At 46.7% G+C, this 19,924-nt stretch overlaps 1 protein-coding gene across 2 annotated transcripts in view; it reads right to left on the bottom strand.

Annotated features, from left to right (window-relative positions):
* mei-P26 (meiotic P26) overlaps positions 1–19,924 on the bottom strand; it is a 53,452-nt gene that overhangs the window by 27,900 nt on the left and 5,628 nt on the right. For both annotated transcript variants that reach the window (XM_065426875.2, XM_065426876.2), the window contains exons 3-7: positions 18,913–19,245; positions 16,470–16,688; positions 6,917–7,126; positions 5,367–6,108; positions 708–983 (exon numbers count right to left, since the gene is read on the bottom strand). In XM_065426875.2, coding sequence (XP_065282947.1) covers positions 708–983; positions 5,367–6,108; positions 6,917–7,126; positions 16,470–16,688; positions 18,913–19,245 — 1,780 coding nt within the window. The remainder of the gene's footprint in view (positions 1–707; positions 984–5,366; positions 6,109–6,916; positions 7,127–16,469; positions 16,689–18,912; positions 19,246–19,924) is intronic.

Genomic DNA, 19,924 nt, shown 5'->3' with positions numbered 1-19,924 from the left:
GCCTTAATTTTAAGGTTCTGCTCCGCCGTGAGTACAACGAGTGGCTGGCGGCAGAAGACTGCGAAATTACGCTAACCGGACCTGTCAAAAGAGCCTCCCTGACGGCTGCGTGTGGTTAGGTGCATTTGGCGTGGGCTGCTGTTCTGCAAGATGTTTGCCAAATTTGAAATTTCGCTGGACCACGACGCGCTGTGGGACCGCAGCAACGATGACGATGGCAGCACTAGTGAAGACGAGTAGTCCAGTGACCATGTCAGCTACTAATAAATTTTCGTTATCGAATGCGCCCTCGGGTATGCACTCTTATTTTTTTTTTTTTCGGTCACGCGATATGGGGGGGTCGACTTACATTCGAGTCGACTTACAATCGTGTAAATACGGTACACTCACTTCAAGACAGCAGCAGGATTGAAGAAAGAATGCCAGTGTCAAAGAGGCTTTAAAGGGATGGCATGTACAGTCGGGGACATCAAAGGAACCTGCGGTGCACTCAGGTTTGGGAATATCCATGGTGGTAATGGTTGGTGCAAAGCCAGCTTAATTAAAAGATTTCCAGGAAAAGCATTTTTCCATCCCTCTATGGGCCTAATTCAGAAATTGTAGACAGTGTATTGTAGATGATGAAGAAGCAATATTGCAGAGAGGCCATCATTGAAAATTTAACAAAATGGCTCGCAGTACGGAACAGTGTGGCTAACAACACTAACCGAGACCGCTGCCAGCTGCCAGGATGGGCACCCTTTGTCCCAGTATAGAGCTGCCATTGACCAGGCTGTCCAGCATGGGTGAGCCCCGAGAAGAGGAGCGAGGGGACAGCGCTGAGCCGTTCAGCAGCGAGTCCAGCAGCTGCTGATGCGAGCCAAGGCTGCCGCTGCTGCTGCTGCTCGGCCGCCCAGAGGAGAGCAGAGGGGGAGGAGGAGAGGTCTGTGCATTTGGCTCCAGAGTCAGCCCCGGCACTACTTGTCCATTCAACATGATTTGGCCTGCACAACATGGCAATAGACGCCCCAATACATTTTGCGCCAGTTTTTCTGCAGCAGATCTGCTGAGAAAATAATGGGGAAAAGACAGCTACATGTCAAATTGATTAGACACAATGACTAGCTTCATCAAGACAGCCACTACTACGAAGGCTGCTTGTGCCAATTTTTACCCTATGTATTTCAAGAAATCCAACATCAAAGGAAGGTGTACCACAGGTGGTTAAGAACAGTAGATTTCAGTGTGTTTAGCTTTGGCAGTCAATGCACTACCCAATATGACAGTCTCAAGGTCAAGTTTTCGATCATAACCCTAGTACTGCCATGTATACTGAACAGTTCGCTTTGGAATTGGTTCATTCTGGCTGTTACGTCACATGGAGAAAGAGTAGAAGACTGCAGCGCGAGGGAGACCAATAGACGAGCGTCGATCTGGCGGAAGTTCGATAAAAAATATTGGTTTGCATTAAATACTTGCTTATTTCCAGTAATAACTGTAGGTTTGCAATGTATGCAGCTGCTGATGGTCTAATTTTATACTGTGTCATTTCATTTTTTTGTCGCTAGATGTTGCTAGCCAAAGCTAGGCTCTTAAAGGGACACTAAAGTGAAAAATGATTTCTTCTGCGTCAGTAAATTACCATTCTACAACACCAAAAACACCACTCTTACAACGATAAGACATTCGGTAAGCCAGAAAAAGCGCAAAAACGAAATACGGGTGGCGACGCCTACTTAAGTTCCCGCACCTGGGGGCTGCGACGTCTTGGATTTTGATGGCATCTTCTAGGGCCTACTAATTATATATAGCAGTACAGATTGACTGCATTGTGTTCTAAAGGAACCTAATACAGTAAAAGCTCGTTAATTTGAACCGCAAGGGGAAGCCTCTTCAGTTCGAATTAACGAAAGTTCGAACTAATGAAAGTGAAGGAGGGCAACTAGTACACTGCGATTTGGAAGCAGTAGGGCATGTCAGAAATTTGGCGTGTCAGAAAGTGATGGCGTGTGCTGCGGGCACACGCCATCTTCAAGTCGAAGCTCCGGGTCCGACTGTGCCACACCACCGATGTCCATCGAAACGAACGTGAGCCGAGGCTTAACACCATCACAATGAGTCGCGACGGCCGATACCTCCTAAGCTGAAAACAGAGGTGCACAACCGATGAAGACTGCCGAGACAAAGATGCTGAACATGTGAAGGTGGCGTAGGCCCTGATTCGTTGGTTCTTGATTGCAAGCGCAGCTGCGACGTACTTGATTCGCTGTGTTTCGGAGCTTGCCGTGCCATCTCCGCACAACATTAGCAGCTGTACAAGATTTGCAAAGCCTCCGAGATTCGCAACGGGCAAGAAGTCTCGGAGGTTACGTAGAACGGAGAGGCGGCAGCCGCCGCTGCCTTCTGGCTGACCCCGCGTCGGTTAGATTTTTTTCCTATTTTGCCTTCTGTCGCCGTTCTCTCCGTTTCGGAGGCAATACAGCCTTGTGTGTAGGCAGTAGGCGAGTTTCTCAGCAGGCGAGCGTAGTTCGAATTATCCGTGAGGGCACCTTCTCGCGTTCGAATTAACGGACTTTCTTATACATAGACTTCTGTGGAGCTTGGCCGGGCCAAATCGTACAGTTCGAATTATCCATAAATTCGAATTATTGAAGTTCGAATTAACGAGCTTTCACTGTATTAAACATGGCAAGTTTCGGGAACCTTTATTCAGCCAACGCGGCCCAAATGCGAAAACATACTTAGGAATCCCTGACGTCATGCTGATGTACCGGCACTGGGGTTTCGGCGCGAAATTCAAATACTGACACTTGGAACTTCATTTTCACATCTAATAATCAAACTATCTTTTTGAAATGACTGCCCACAGGGTTCTCAAACAATGCTGCATTAGTCTAAACTGATTTATTGTTTCGCTTTAGTGTCCCTTTAAGGACGGATAATTGTAATGGGAGCACTGGCCACACATTCCACAACTTTGTAAATCCGGCCGCGGTCAAGAAAGCATTCCTCCACTGCAGCCTTCTCCTTCGCCATATGGAGAAAAATCTAACCCATTAATTTTCTTTGCCCACGATTGCAGTGCCCCTGGCGATGGCTGTAATGATGTCACTGAATGATGTTTACGACAACCCAATCACTTCCTTCATTCCAGATGCACTGCCGAAAACTCCCCAAGGCAAAAAAAAAAAAAAAAAAACGCACACAGCACTTTTGTTGCATTGTCAAGGTCACTAAATCTTTGTGGTCCGAAATATTCTTTTAGCTCATAGCAAAGCTATTGCACTGTGCCTTTCGAGAGCCTAAAATGCTTTCAAAACTCTTCCTCACAAATGTCGAATACACTGCATCCCTGCCGTAGTCTTTCGCCAACGCTCACCAAAAACACATGCAAAGGAACTGCCACTGGCGTCTCGCTGACCAGCGCAGGACTAGCTGGAGGCCACGGTTGCCATAGCAACCCTCGAGACCATGCTCGTGAATGCATGTGACCGTCGAGCAATCTACATCTCTACAACTTCGTTCACAGCAGACGATTAAACCACCTCCTTGTTGCCCATTTCGGGGCTCCTGCCGCCTGCCGTATTTCACCATATAGCAGATTCCCATACATGGCTGCTATTGGCTAAAAGCAGACATCAATCAAGAAGCATGGGCCATCATCGTCTGCTTCTGCTGATGCTCAGCTTCGAACTATGGACTGATTTTGCCTGAAAATTTGTCCACTGAACTCAACAGTCCACTATAGCCAGGTTAAAGGAATTGATACTCAACTTAAAGAGGAAAAAGGAGGGAGAGAGGACCCAATAAGGAAGACCAGACAGGATGAGCATGGTGCATGGCTCTTGTCCTTTCTGGCGTTCCTTGTTGTGTCCTCTTTTCTTGTTTTCTTATTTTTGTGCTTTAAGTCAAGTTTTAATTCTTACGAACTTGCCCAAATTTGAGTTCTTGTAACAGAATCGGTTGCATTGATAATACAGGCAGACCAAACCAAGTGAGAAGAATAATGTCGACTTCTATTAATTCAACCCAGATGAACCAAATGAAATGGATCAAATTATGTGGTGGGTTGAATTAAACAAGATGCAGAAAAATGCCAAACTACACTGTTGGTTCATTAGTTGTATTTCCAAACTACACTGCTGATTCATCAGTTGTATTTACCCGATTCTAATACACCTCCGAATCAAAGACGTACGTACTTTCTATTCTTCCAAAGTAGTAAACTAATGTAGAAAGCCCATTAACTTCCAAACAAAGTACAAATCCAATACGCACTTAATTTTTTGGCACCAACAAATATTGCACAATGGCGGCTGGTTTCTTCAGGTCAGCTCTGCCACACGGTTTTTTTAGTTTGCTTCGCCACCATACATAAGCATCATGCGACAAAGCATATGAACGTTATAAAGATGGTTTTGGTTTCAGGTCCACGTGCACCGAGCAGGCAATATTTGGCCCAATTTTCTTTAATATAGAAAGGGGGGGGGGGTGCACATGTTAAAAGTAAATACTAAAATTAAACATTGTGAGCGACAATTATTGCTTGAAAAATTTTCCAGGGTGGGCTGAAAATGGGCGTTTTCGACGAGAGATGACATGTGCTCAAGGCATACACTGCTCCCAAGCTCTGCCGAGACAGCCACTGCCGCTAAAGGAACCGCTATAAGGTCATCACAGGGGTCGGACACGTGTGTGCTCACTGATCAAATTTGAATTATCGGGTGAAGGCCAATCTAAGGATCAAAATAATGAAAGCTTGAGCTCATAGAAATGCACATGCACCGGTCGGGACCTTCAGCCAAGATCGAATTAACCAGAGTTGAATTAATGTCAAGCCTACTGTATCCGAAAGTATGTTCCATGCTAATCCGTTGTCGTGGGCTTATGTACACATATCCTAACTGTAGACACAGCAACCAAGTCACAGTAGGCAATGAAAACTGCCAGCTGAAGAAGTTTGCATGCTGTGAAAACCACAAAACCAGCACCACTTGTTTTCCTTATGCGAAGCTGCATGGTGCTTATTGGTCAACCACAGCACCACTAGTCCACAACTGGCATTATGGCATTAACAGAAACCACTTGCATATGGTGAAAGCATAATGGAGAGCTTTAGGTTAGGGGACAGAAGCTGCACCCAAGTGTTGGGGGACACAAATGGCCCACAATGTAGTTGGCCATTTCACCTAAAACTCTCTCATACATATGCCCTGCACAAAAAAATTTCAATGTAACCTTTAAGCACTGTCAGCTAGAGTGATTGATTGTGCCAAACGACAGATGCAGCCAAATTGCATGATAGGAAGAAAGAAGAGTGGCCAGTACAGTTCTAAGCAGTGCTGTGTCAAGCCTTGTGAAAAACACTAAAAGAATTACAGACACACCTGCATTGTTGAGCGACACCGATCCAAGCTTGGCGAGGGCAGTCAGGTTATTCAGCACATTCTGCTCTGCTGCTGACACGCTTAGTGATGGGTCCAGCAGCAGATCTGCCATTGTGACGGGACCATCGGGGGTTGTCTCTGGATCCTCGGGGCCTTCTGCCATGTTTGCGAGGCGTGCTAGGTTGTACTGTGCTGCTGCACTTGTCAGCAGGCCGACCTCCAGGGGCGCTCCTGCAGAAAGTGCTGCAAACGGATCTCCAGCTGCCGCCGCATCCTCTAACGACGACGCTCCAGAGTGATGGAGAGGTGGCGACAGACTGCCCACACCCCCTGCAGCAGCTACAAGAGATGCGTTGGTGTGGATTGGGGACATGCTAGCACACCCAACAACCATGGATGTGCTATTGCTAGCACCGCCCCCAAGCGACGATGCTGCGGAATGCAGTGGAGACATGTTGCCTCCACCTATAGACGAGGAGGCAGAATGGATGGGCGAGGAAGACTCATTGCCCCCAAGACAACCCACGGGAGAGGAGGAAGGTGTTGGTGATGCTGACAAAGTGGCCTGTTGTGCTGGTGGTGGCGGTGAAGGAATGGACACGGTCCGAGGTTGTCGCAACTGGCCGCAGAGAGAAACCAGTGTCTTTTCAAAGTGATCAACGTTAAACTCGAACCTTATTTCGCCTGGTGCTTCCAGCTTTGGGGTGTCCGCAATAAGGCTCCTTAGGCGGGTGCTCACCACCTGGATAAAGAAAAGAGCGATGCTGCTGTCCACTTGCAAAAGATTAGCCTGATGTATCAATGCGTATGAAACTGCCAGTTTTCATAGGGCCAGGCGTCAATTCAGCAATATCTCCAAAGCAAGTATAGCACTGCAACACTGCAATAGCTCATCAAAGAACTCAGCAAAAGCTCACTGCTGATCACTTCAATGACAGCCTTAATCATTTTGTGCATGCAATTTTGCTGATAGCAGCAGTTAAATCCTTGTTCACTGAGCTAAAGTTTCCATTAACTCCACTATTACGCTAACTAAAACTTTTTATTATGGAAATGAAATGCTTTCGGTATCATGCCCGCATCGAGAGATGAACAATTTTGATGGCGGAGGAGCTACGAATTTCCGCTGCAGCTCGGTAGCTCGACGTCTGTAATCCACGGATGGCGAGACCAGCGAGAGGCCCTCTAAAAAAATTTAATCAAGACCAGTGTCCCCACATAATGGTACTTGAGTGCCAGCGTAGTAGTGCTCAAAGCAGTCTCCTGTGTGGAGGTCAGCCACAGGAACCCTTATCTCTAGGTTTTCATCGTTGCTTTCTTCTGTGGCCTCATCTGAGGATGTTTGCTGATTATTGGAAAAGAATATATTCCTCCCCGAAATTAAGATCATTTCCAGATTCACTAGGCTCAAGCAAATTCTGTCAGTAGAACCCATGTAGATTACTTCAAGTACGGCATTCGAAAATTGCTTAGCAGCAGAATGCCATAACCACCAATCATGGATTGTTATTGCCAACCTAATTAGAATGGTAGCCAAAGTTATCACTTGCCTGTTTAAGAGACAGGAGCTCAACAGCATTCGCATGTTCCAACAGGCGGTTCCCAAAGTGGCAGGCCTCTTCAATGTGCTCTGTAGTCTTTTCTGCTAGGTGCAGTGAGTCCATTATGTGCAGCTCTTCCTCAGAGTGTAACTTTTCCAGTTCTTCAAGGAGCTCTTCCTGGCGCCTTTCCAGAAGAGACTTGAACTTCTCAAATGCCTCCTGCAGTTTTAAAAACAACACTCTTCAAGCACAGACTCCTTTAGCGCATCACTAAGTCAGCTTCAGTGATAGTGTTTTTGTACAGTATTGGCATTTTCTTGCTGAAGCTTTTGGGGGAAAAGCAATGTCCGAGGTTCCTGTGAGAAGAGATAGACAAACGCAACTCCTACTCACTCTCCTAGGCACCACATTAAACATAAACACAACCTGCGTTCCTGACATATCATGTGCAGACTGCCATACACTATAGGCTTGACTCTTATCATATAGGCTTCTATCGTACCCCCACATTTGTCTGCAGCACTTAATGCAAAATATCACAATGTACATATTATACACAAGAGGCAAACTGTTCCTTAGGTAAGAATCCATTCAATTAATGAGCTAATACCCCTGTCACACTTGACATTCTAATGTTATTAAATTCAAATGACATTCGATACAATGAATGCCATTCGACCCGTGGTGGTGCTACACAGGAAAAATTAATGTCGTTCGGTCGTGATATCAATGGCGAACATCAGAAAAAAATTGGTGAGAAAAGTAGAACAAGCATTGTGTAGAATGTCTGAAAAGTAAATCTATTTATTTTAACATAAATATGGGGTGTTGCTCCACTGAACTAACACACATATAAAACTTCTAATTCCAAAATCTCTGGCCACTATAGGCCAAAACAAGGCTTGGCCAGTTTAGTAACCATAGCCGATAAATTGCAGACAAACAATATGACTGACATGGCAGCACTGAACAGCGCTCAGTTGCAGTAGGTGAAGCAGTTAGCGGATGTGTGCTTCGCATTGCGAGCAACGCATACTAATCAGAGGAAGTGGCTCGATCGTCAAATAGACGCAGATGCCATTCGATACGCCGAAAACACATGCGTAGAGGCACCCAATTGTTTACAGTTTGGCCGACTAGTAAAGCGACGGCCGCCAGATGCCACTGAAGTGGAGAGCAAAAACATTTTGTAACCACCTGCTGCGCAGCTTTCTTCAACTTAAAATGAAAGATTCCTTAAACCACACAAAATTAATTACCTCTTTAAATGAATGCTTCTGAAATTACGGATGCTCAATGTCATATTTTGCCTTGTCTCTGTGGTGGAGAGTATGCATATACAGTGAAACCTCGTTAAGGGGGGACGCGGGTCTTGAAATCGCGAAAAACGGTCAAAAATGGCAATTTTCAAAAATTGCGTTTTTGAAGTCTTTAATGTCCCAACTATGCCTCTACAAAATATTATGGCTCAATTCCTACTCGAAATATAAAAAAAACGGCAATTTAGAAACGTCGGTGAGCCGAAATTGAACGCCAAGCGCGAAGGTTTGCCTCATTTTCAAGCTGCCGTAGCTCCGCCCGACGCGAACCGATCGGCGCCATCTTGGTCTCGTTTGAAAGCTGGTTTCCCGCTCTCCATTCTGGCGCCCCTCGGCACGCTGTAGACCCTCGTGCAGCGGAGCGATCGGCACACCAGGCACCCGTTCTCAAGCGCGAAATCGTCGCGAGACAGCCGCTGATTGGGTGAAACGGGCGCCTCCCCGAGGCGCAGCCCTCTGATTGGCCGTGACGCCTGCCGCGGCCCCGCGGCCGCGTTGTTCCGACTCCGTCGCGTCGTCTGCTTTCGCCGGCGCGCACGTCATTTTTCGCATTCCTCTTTGTTCCCTAGTATTTTTCGTTCTGCCATTTTCTTTATCGTTCTTGTAGATATTTTGGCTATTGAGTCGATTCTTTAAGGGGAGATGCTACTCGAAGACACTTTTTCTTTAATTTTCGACTTAGAGCTATGAAACTCCACCTATTAATTTAGTTTCTTATGCTGATTTCTAACCTGCAATTAGTTTCACTGTAAGTTGCATAGTTTTTGTTCTATTCGATGCCAATGTGCAAAATTGCACCTTTTTAGCCCCCCTTTTTGTCACACTTAACTTCCATAATCACAGATCACTGATGGCTCATTTTGATCCATATAAACTGTAGAGTGCCAAAAACTCATTATAATGTGCATACAAAATATGCTAATGACGTGAAAAATTTGAACCTGGCAAGTCTACATTTTCATGACACCACCATGTGGAAATTTTAATTTTTTTTGTAAATATTTGACCAATATTTATGTTTCAGAGAGATAATGGCACTCCTCACACTTCAGAGAAAATGTGTGCAAAATTTCATTCAAATTTAAGCACCAGAAGTGCCAAAAACATGAGGGGCAAACCCAAAAAATTACCCAAAATTTCATTTTGAGAAAAACGCATTTGAAGTTATAATTGCATGTTTATTTACAAAAGAGGGCTTGAATTCCAATCAAATTTTGACATAAAAGAAGAAAATTGTTCATGACTGCCACTAGAAACTTCCTGTCGCGTATGTCTCTCCCTCACGGCCCTTGCGAGTCCAATCACTGATGAAAACCGCACTAGCTGCTCATACATCGAACGGGCCGCCACAGCAGCTTTGACGTCGACGGCGAAGCTTTCACGCGAGCTCCCGCTGTCATAGTCTCGGCGCGCACCTTTGCTGGTGTCCCTGCACTCCGCAACTCGCCGCGATGAATAAGTTGCGGAAAGAACACTTTTGGGGCACGCACAGTTCTCGCAGTGTAGCTCCAGGAACGAAACGAGTCCTTTGCGCTTGGCCGGTTCCCGGACACGAAGTTCTGAGCGCTGGCATGTTGGGCAAATCGCGCCGCTCACAAGAATGTCGAGCGCTGTCAAATCAGTAATGAATGATGACACCCCATCACGCGCTCTTTGCTCATCTTAGAAATGTCCAATCTTCTTTTCCGACGCACTCGCGTATTCTAAGGCCGCTTCAAACTCGCCGGAGGCATCCGTAACACGGGCGGGATCGGCGCCGCTTGCGCTAGGCCTAACCGCCGTAGCGGCCGTGGAGCGAGTTGTCGCTGGACGAGCCTATGCCTTAGATTTCCGCCGGCGACCTCGATATTTGTGCACCGCACGGTGTTTCACTCCATGATGACTGCGCTTGCTTGGTCTCGCTTCGTCCCTGACGAAGATATAGTTGCCGAACGATCGTCACCCTAAAGCGCACCTTGACGAAACATGGACCCAGCAAGTAGGCTTCGCCACATGTACGCGCATGATGGCCAATGGCGTTTCCCGATTCGTACCACGTGATTTAAAAACCAGTCGCAGCGCTCGGAAAACGCGGCAATAACATGCTTTTTTTTATTATTTCTAGCGCTGTAGACGCCCAGGCAACCGTGGCGATTCAGAGAATGAGGCTTGGCTGATCTCCTCACGCGATCCGCAACAGCGAGGAACCGCGTCATGGCGGCGGCGAGACGCTCGAAGACAGCGTACTTTCGGTTTTTTAATAGCCACCTTGTGCTCTTTCAATGCATTTTTAATCTATTTCCCATTTAAATTCAGCTTTGATATTTATTTTCATAAAAGTAGAGGTACTAAACTTGACAAAACAAGTAAAAACAAAAAATGGATAATTTTCGAAAAAAACCGCGATTTTCGACCCGCATCTCCCCTTAAACCACGAATTTCTTGCTTTTGCGTGCCTGGTGTCTTTGTTCCGCGTGTCACGATGGCGCGAGACGCGCGCTTGAAGGCAAGCACGCGAAAAGCAGTCAGCAAAAAGAGGCGCGCATGAAACAGTAGCGCTACATCGTCGAGAACTACAGCTTCGGTGATGCCGCAAGCTGCTGTGCCCTTGGTGGATGCGGCTGGACTGAGCTCGCCAACAACAGCTTCGCCGGTGGACGCGGCTGGGCAGTGCCGATCGGTGTCAACTTCGGTGTTACCGCAAGTCTCTGCAGTGCCGGTGGATGCGCCTGGACTAAGCCCGTCGAAAATGCTAACTTTTGAGACGCTGCAAGTCGCTTCGGATTCCGTGTCGTCGGAAGCGGCCGAGCCGGCTAACCTAAGCCTAACGTCGACTTCGGCATTTCCGCACGCCGCTACAGTGCCGACGGACGCGGCTGAACCGAGCTCGCGTGCTCAACGCTTCGACACGGTGTTTTGCGCGGAGTGCGCGGGGCGTGAAAAGTACGCAGACTACATTAAAACTGCATTGGCGAAGAAGTCCGCGACTTCCCGCAAGTTCGAGCTAATGAACGTCGGCGCAGCAAGTGAAGACGACTTTCTGAGCTTTTTTTTTTTTTTTGTCAAGTGCCAATGCAATACAAAGGTTTTCACAATCTTTACATGAACAGATTTCTGTGAGTTTGGTGTTATTGTGTTCAGCAATGACTGGGCTGCATGCTAAAGCATTAAAGTTTTCCATGTGATAGGTAAACAAAAGTGGCAGAGTAAGCAAAACTTTGAATGCAATTTTCACAGCTTTGCTTTTTTGATCAAATGCCTTTGCCTTACAGAACTTTTCATAATGTTTGCATCAACTGATTTTATTGAATTAGGTATCATTTTTTTCAGTAAAACCTCAACTACATCCTAAAGCTTTCCATTTTTCATTAAACCCAATAGACTAGCAATTAGGTCAGATGTAAGCTAATTACTCCCACATTGTTTTTTTCTTCATATTTTGTTATTCATTCATGACCTATATGATCACTTTTTAAAAATTTCTTTAGCTTTAGGATGTGCAGTGGGCCCTTGGAAATGACAGCTATTCTTTGAAACTAGTTTTTTTAATTAAGAAATTACCATAATGGCCCGTAAGAAAAGACCTATGTGGGATAAATCATTTTGCAATATCTTCATTTGTAGATGAGATATATAAAATCTGAATATATATTTGGGATCAGCATTCAAAGATATATCTGCATGCCAATTTTCAGGAAGATATGTTAAGAAATAAAAAAAAAGTTTTCAAGACCCTCATCCCCCCTTAAACCGTAGTCGGCCGGAACTCGGAAAAAGTACGTACTAACGGGTAGTACTGTTTAACCGAAATAGCATATGATCGCCCACTTAACTGTTGAAAACGGAACTCAGAGAGAATGCGATGAAAGGGGGAAAAAACATGCAGTATTTATTCACTTCGCGCGACATAAGTGTTATTTTCGTTTGATGCTGCGGCGGCCTAGCACGACGACAGCAGCATCAAACTTTCTCAAACTGCGTGCCAGCTTCTCGGCCAGCCCCCCTCCTCTCCGCAAACACTCGCACGGCAGATTCCTCGTTGGCGTTACCTATTCTCCGTGCACGCGCGCACTTGTGCTGCATAAGTCCCGGGGCGCCTTTTTTATTGCCGGGTGCTGGAGTTCGGAAAACTTTTCGTTTGGAATAGTTACGTTATCGCGCCCCTGTTCTCGTTGTGACGATTGCATTCACGAGGATGACGTAACGCGCAGCTTCTGCCACTGTCGGGCCTGAATTGCCCATGCTGTCGCTTTCCGTGTCGTTCTCATCACTGTCGCTAGTCGACACTTCGGCAACAGCAGAGGCAACGACGGCAAAAAGTCAAACCTCGTAGCCGACATCTCTTCGCGGTCGCATTGCCGAGCAACTTCGCAACTTCGAAGCAGCGCTGCCGAGCAACTTCGCATTCCAAATGCCACACACTGTAGCCAACAGCAGATCCATGTCGCAGGCCAGCGCCGACTTCTTCGTGTCACGTTCGATAGCACGGATGATGTCCAATTTTCTATGCTGAGCACCCGGCGTATTTTTTATCCGAGCTTCGGCATGACGCAAGTCCTCGCTTGCACGACGCCACAACGCTCTCTGGCATGACGTTGAAATGATGATGTTGATGCGGCTTTACATGCAAACGCACGGGGCGCTTGGAGGCCGTTGTACCGATCTCTGAGGCTTGTTGTTCTGCTGGACCGCCCGCTGGAGACGACGCACCGCCGTGTTTGCGCGACGAAAAGTGGAAACGCTACGTTTTAACCAATGCGTACGCAGTAAGCTGGTACGGTTTATGCGGATACAAAATACATTATGTTCAATGGCCGCTGAGTCGGGGAATGGACTTTACTACTTTTAAACCGATACTACTGCTTAAGGGGGGACGCGGCCCTTGAAAACCGAAAAATCGCGAAAAAGTCGATTTTTGAAAAACCTTATTTTTGGGTTGTATGTCTCATAAACTACCTGTTCTGTAATTATCAGCACCTAATTCAACCGTAAAGTACAGAAAAAACGCTACTTTTGAGGCCACCGCGGCCCACAAAACACGCGCAGATGCCGAAATGAAGTCAAACTTCGCGCGCGCGCCATTCCCGGACCATGCGGCCTGCCCTCGCCATCTTGGTGTCGTTTTGACCGTGGTTTCTTTGTCTCTATTTTGCCGCCTTGCAAAATGGCATCGTCGGCGCGGTTGAGGCACTATTGGCGTTTTCCCGCGATGTGATGCGGAGCGCTGATTGGCCGGAGCAGCGCGTTCAAATCCCGCGGGTTAAAGCGCGCCTACCATTGGCTGCTGCGCGGGCGGCGGCGGCTGCTCAAATCCCGCGGGCTAAAGCGCGCCTGCCATTGGCTGCTGCGCGGGTGGCGGCGGCTCCTCCCTGTGATGGCGCGCTCGCGTCCCTTGCTCGCCTGCTTTCGAGCTGTTTATCGCCTAGCGCTATCTTTTAGATTATTTGCTCAGCTTTCTTTTTTTTCGTTAGTTCTTCGCTGCACGCGATGCCGGCAAAGCCCAAGACAGTGCAGATCTTCGGTGCACGGGAGCGCGATATGCGTCTTGTACGAGCATCGAACTTCCTATCTTCCGCAGAGAGTGCCGACTGCGTAGACGCTTTTCAGCGGCGAAACTGTGCTTTCGACGGTCGCCAGTCGAAAATGCCTGGAGCCGCAAGAGCTAATTAGAAGCTCTGCAGGAGCTTTCTAATAAAAACACACGTGTGTTCAACTTTAAGGCCTGTTTTCTCGGAATGCATTTTTTCGCTAGTAGTGGTGCTGGGGAAAGCGATATCTCAAGAACCGCTTATCAGATTTGTATGCCGTTTTTTTTATTCTGTTCCTGAGTGACTTTGCCAGGGGGTAACAGGCTTATTTTTTTGAAAGTTGGTGCAGTTAATTTATAATAAGCAATTAATTTTTGATGAATGTGGTCATTACTGGCTACATCAAATTCAAAGTTGTCTTAAAATTTTTTGGAGGGGAAATTAAAGAAAAGGGCTCTTTAGCCCCCTGGGATATCTATCAAGGGATCATCACAGTGAATTTCAGCTTCCTACGATGTCCTGGCATTTCTCCAGGCTTTTCCTCAGGCATATACATGAATCACCTAGTTAAACCTCAATAACTCTGGAACTAATAAACATATCTTCATGAAACTTTGCAGTTCCTCATAGTTCGGTGGTGTGAACATACCCTGAAAGTTTCATCTGGATATCTTAAAAAATAAGAAAGTTCGGTCTCCAGGGTAGCCTCCCCCCTTAAAGGGACCCTGAAACGATTTTGGCGATTTTCTACAAACGTACTGAGTCGTTAGAGTAGGTTCTTCTGATCATTAATTGATGCATCTAAGTGCTCTGCGTAAAGCGTGTAATTTATTATAAGGTTTTAAAAATACCCATCGCTGCCGATCGCAGCGCACTGTTCGGCGGAATTTTAAGCCGCCCCTACCCATATGATGCAAATAACCCATATTGCGTCACATGGGCGAGCTATCTGATTGGCTGACCAGGGCGCGTGGTCGATAATTTTTCCAACTTTATGGTGAACAAATGATGCTCATAATAGTTGGAATGTTAGTTACTTTGTTTTTGAAAAAAGAAAATAACTTAAAGAGAATACACAAGAATAGTTTTTTAGTACACTTCAGCACTTCCGGCACACAGCAAGTGTCGTCTGCTTGTGTTACAACGTACTCCATTTTGACGAGAGCTCCGCGGTCAGAGTCGGTCTCAGTCTTTTCGCGAGCACTATGATTCGACTTTGTTGCCTTGTGGACTGCAAACGTAGCGACCTGCAAACCGCGAGTCCAGTATTAGGGCAAACGCAAGCGCAAGGGGACAGGGTCTGGCCGCTTGACTGTGCCGGGATGAGCCACGAGATGAGCAGAAGGGCAAATGTGAATGGTCTGCACGGTGCAGCCACCTGGTGGCACAGAGCTCAACCATACACAGTAGCAGCAACGAAGTGTATTCTTTGCTGCTGGTGTGTATTTTTCGCAGGAGTGTAATCATCAACACGTTGATTTATAAATGTTTAAAATGCTTTACACTTGGTTAGAGCAATATTAGCGCTTTGTTTGACTGGTTAAGCGCTGCGCCAGCAAGTGTCTGGACCGTGCAGACCGATCAGGCTGCTCACGTACGTCTACGCTAAAGTTCGGTCATCAGCTTTAGTTTATGCCTCCAGTCATTTGCCGAAATGACCACCTTGCCTGTTTTTAGCGGAGTACCGGACACGTTCGGCGCTACGACAGAATGCTCGCAACGCACGCTGCTTCGATAGCTCTCGGTCGACGGCCAAGCGGCTAGCGAAGAGGTCTCGCGCGGGAGGGGGCGTGCTCCTAAACAACCGGAAGTGAGCGATGTGACGTCGCATCGTGACGCTGAACCAGTGAAGGCGGAGCTTAGCGCCGCTCGCTCAGCGAGCGAGTTGAGGAGGAAAAGCATAGCTAGGGAGGAGGGTAACTTCTAATCGCTTGCAGCTCCATTAATACGTAACGCTTCACTTAAATTGTGGTGCTAATGTTCTACTTAAGCTGCACCCTACGCGCCTACAAAATTTGTCCGAACCGTTTCAGGGGCCCTTTAAGCGGGTACGGTTTAACGAGGTTTTATTGTACTTTGCAGAGTGAGTTTCGCGAACTCATTCCATTGCGTTAAGTCATTTGATTCTAATGGTATTAAATATCACTGCGCAGCAACTAAATAACGTCATTCAATGCTAATGCCATTTGATTTGAATGACATTAAAATGTCCAGTGTGACATGGGTCTAACTTGTTTGCTTTGACAATGTAAGCCTACTTTACGGGTCTATACAGGCTGGGGTGAGTAACATTGCCAAATACAAAACACCAATGTAAAACTGCAGCCAAATAAGCGAGCATGCACACACGCACGCACACACGCACACACACGTGAAAAATGCTAGGACTGGTACTAACATTCGCTAACACACAGCACTAAATCTAGTAAATATACACCAATGACCAAGAAAGTTATGGAAGGATGACTACCACTGCAGCTCAATGGTAGAGCCTCATTCGCATAATGCGACATGTGCGCTTGGCACCATCTCACTATTCCTAAATTTCAACGGGAACAATTTATTTACACTATGCTTTGCCTGGCATCATGTGGTTGTAACAAACAAAACAAAAAAATCCAGCTTCGCAGTTCCTTATAATCTTGTCAAAAGGTGCATTCTGGTCACTCTGACTGGTTTAATACTTCAATTTGCAACAACAGCACACATTCCAACTGGCACATAACTATTCCACACCTGGATTGCAGTCTTGGCTGTGTCCCGCTGTTGCTGGAGGTCTGTGAGACCATTTTGCAGAAGTTCAAGAGATTCTTCGAAAGACTGCAGGTGGTTCTTGCTTTCTGCGAGCAATGTTTTCATCTCCTCTCGCTGCTTGGCACCCGCCTCGGAGGCCCGTTCGCACTCGTGGTCAGGGGGCTTGTGCTCGCCCAGTGTGCACTCATTGCAGATAGGCACCTGCGCAGTGCAGCAGGAGAAGAAGGCTTGCCTTAGGGTGACTTGTGGCACTCCCTCTTCCCCACTCTGCTCACGGTGGCAACACTCATGTTCTCTGCTATGGCGTGCGCCATATTCTAGCCTACTCTGTAGCATATTGCACTTAGTGTGGTGACACGAGTCTCAAGCAAAATGTCAACACTGCCTTCGAAACAATTTCCTACAATCGCGAATTGTGAGAATGTGCTCGTTATGTTGTATTCGTTGTGGTAAGCACTCATGCATGGACAAGCCAACAGCATTTGCCGTATCTCAGCCAGGAGATGCGCAGAGTAAAGGCATGTTTATAGTCCTACGTAATCAGTGCGTGGGCGAGCATTGCTTGCGGCTGGTCACACTAGGGCGCTTGCGCTGCAGCAGCCGAAATTCCCTCCCCTCTATACTTCAACATGCGCACCGTCGGCTGCTCTCTTCAGAGCATGCACGGAATGATCCCAAACCTCGGCACCGCTTTGAATGGCTGTTTGAGACCATCAGCTAAATGGCGTGGGTGCCTTTTTCTGCAATGCAAAGTTGGTCTGTGCAGTCAGCGTGACCAACACACGAGTGAAGCAAGAGCCATGCCAATGTCCGAGTGTGTTGGCCGCATCCAGTTGGCCGCGCCAGTGCGTCAAAGTATAGACACTGCTGTTCTTGCCAACATGACATAGCTTGTGCACTCGCTCTACTTCAGACTATATACGCGCCTGAAGTCTTGTGACTGCGGCACAGTTTGCCAGTGATTGCCTTTGAGTTAACTATGCACGGACAAAGAAAGTCCAACGTTGTACCCAGGGAAAGATTTGGAAAATCAAAGAGCACTGTAATCTGTTTGGAGGTGCCAAATGTACGACCCAGGAAACACAACAAAAGCACATTTCCTGTCCCATTAAGTATGGTTGTTGCCACACACTAAGATTGTGACAGTATTCACATTAGTGATCGCTGTGTTATTGTTACGTGAAGCTGTACTGATGAACTGATTAGTTTTCCTATTAAAGCAACAGCTTTAAGGGCCCGATTATGCAGAAAATCTGGCATTGACCGCGAGCGAAAATTTACTACCAATCATAGAGCGGTGCATGCTGCTCGCTTCCTTGTAGCACCACCAGATGGCGCTTGCTTCCATGCAGCCTGCAGTACAGGAGGGGAAAAAAAAAAAAAAACCAAGAAAGCTCGCTTTCATGCATAGCCCTTGCCGCAAGCATTTCCTGGGAAGCGTGAAAAGCAGTCGAGGACTTTTGAATGATATCGCGTTCAACTTTTAAAGGCAAAGCTTAAGCATCTCCCAAGTTTTTCTCTTCTTGAAAACACCGTCACTTTTGCTCTTAGTGTATCCTGGCATGTGCATTTTACACTTCATCTAGTAATCGTATTAGGCCGAACTGTAACTTCAAAATTGGGAGCTTTAACTGGAACGGCGCTTCTGTAGAGACTCCAAAACAAAGTTTTGGTCGTGAGATAAAACTGGCATTCGCCACCAAGGTTTGTGAGTGGTGGCACTGGCTCACACTCCCAAGGTTAGTTCTAGTGCTTACACATAAATAGCCAAGAAAGTGGACTGGGAACCGCGCCGCAGTAGCTCAATTGGTTAGAGCATCACATGCTTAATGCGAAGACGCGGGATCGTTTCCCATCTGTTAATTTATCATTTCTTTAACTCAATTAGTACAAGTAATTTCCCCTGTTTTCTTTGGTGTCTTTGTTTGTTGGCTTCTCATGATATGATTAATAAAAATCGGGCTCCTCGGTTAACCCCCTTTCTCCCAGGTCTATCCCCATATCACACACAATGCTACTCCCACGTCGTAGCAATCTGCTAGCTGGGTGTGCCGACTGAAGAAGCAAATATTTTGAAGAATCGCTCATCTATTGAGCTACCATGTACGTTACTGAGCCCTCTATATGACTGAACTGTTTTGTGCCGAACTGGTAACCGTTACTTTTTCCAGTTCAGGTTAGGTTCAGCTTCAGCTAAAATTTCAGCTTTGGTACGATTTTCGGTTCAGGTTCGAGTTTGGTTGGTCACCCTGATACAGACTACTTCTGTTAATTTGATCCCACCCAGAAGTACCGGCCGGCACCCATGCATTTCATATGCCCAAAATGTTCCTTATTTCAATCCTGAAATTGGCCCTTGCTGGATAATGTGAATTTGACTGGTCACGCACATGCCTGAAACGAAGGAAAAGTGCAAAGCACTTGCCTGACAAGTGAGACAGTAGTGTTTGAGCAGCTCGCTGGTGTGGGTGAGGCAGGTGAGTGGCCGATGCACCTGAGCCATCTGGTCAGGGTCTGGTGCACCTCCCAGCTCTTCGAAGGTCACCACAGCATGGCTCTCAAAGCAGCGCATGTAGCGGTGCGCGGTCACACAGTTGTTGCACAAGAAGGAGGCACAGTCATTGCAGCGGGCAACCGCGGTCTCCTTGGCCTTGCACGAGGTGCACACCATGCTCAAAGTTTCTAGTGCGGCACGGTCCAGCTCGTTTACCATTATGTGCTCCAATGGGCAGCTGTCCACAACACCTCGCCCCACTATCTGTAAAGAACAAGGCACAGCTATCCCAACTGTTCTTCACATGCCATGCCAGACTATCAGGCGAAAGATTACTAAAGGGAAACTGGACATTATACTTGAAGACCTTTTCTGGCTATAAAGACAAGCCTTTGGAACAGAAGCATACTTGTGACACTGAACTTGAAAAATGCACTTTAAATTTCATTCGCTCTCTTGAAAATACTTTATTTTTTGTGTGTGTGTTCAGTGGTGGCAATGCACTTCTACATTTTGGAGCAGCCACTGCATCAGGCAAAATGTACTTTTGGAGAACCTACTACTGTGCTTGGAGCAGGTTTAAGGTTCTAAATTTAAATTTAGTGTTCTCTTCAGTTTACATAATCACTTCATCACAAGAACTAGGGAAAAAAAAAGTGATTCCCCACAGCATGTGACAGTGGCCCTGCACTAAAAACACGCTCCTTGTTGTGCTACATGAAATGGCCACAAACATTAAAGTGGCCCTGAAACACTTTTATGACTAATAGAATGACATCCCCAATAAATTATGTTGCCTCACAAACCTCCTGTTACTAAAATTTTTTAATCCTTCAAGCACAAGCAGGGTTAGACGTGGTTATCAGAAGCATCAGTGGCCTTGTCTCCTTTCATTTCCAGTAGCGCACCGGAAGCTACACAGGGGAGACAGCAAGGAGGCGTA

The sequence above is a fragment of the Dermacentor albipictus genome, chromosome 3 (genome assembly GCF_038994185.2).
Source record: "Dermacentor albipictus isolate Rhodes 1998 colony chromosome 3, USDA_Dalb.pri_finalv2, whole genome shotgun sequence".
Taxonomy (NCBI): Eukaryota; Metazoa; Arthropoda; class Arachnida; order Ixodida; family Ixodidae; genus Dermacentor; species Dermacentor albipictus.
Note: the sequence above shows the minus strand (reverse complement) of the source record. Positions and strands in the feature narration are given on the sequence as shown.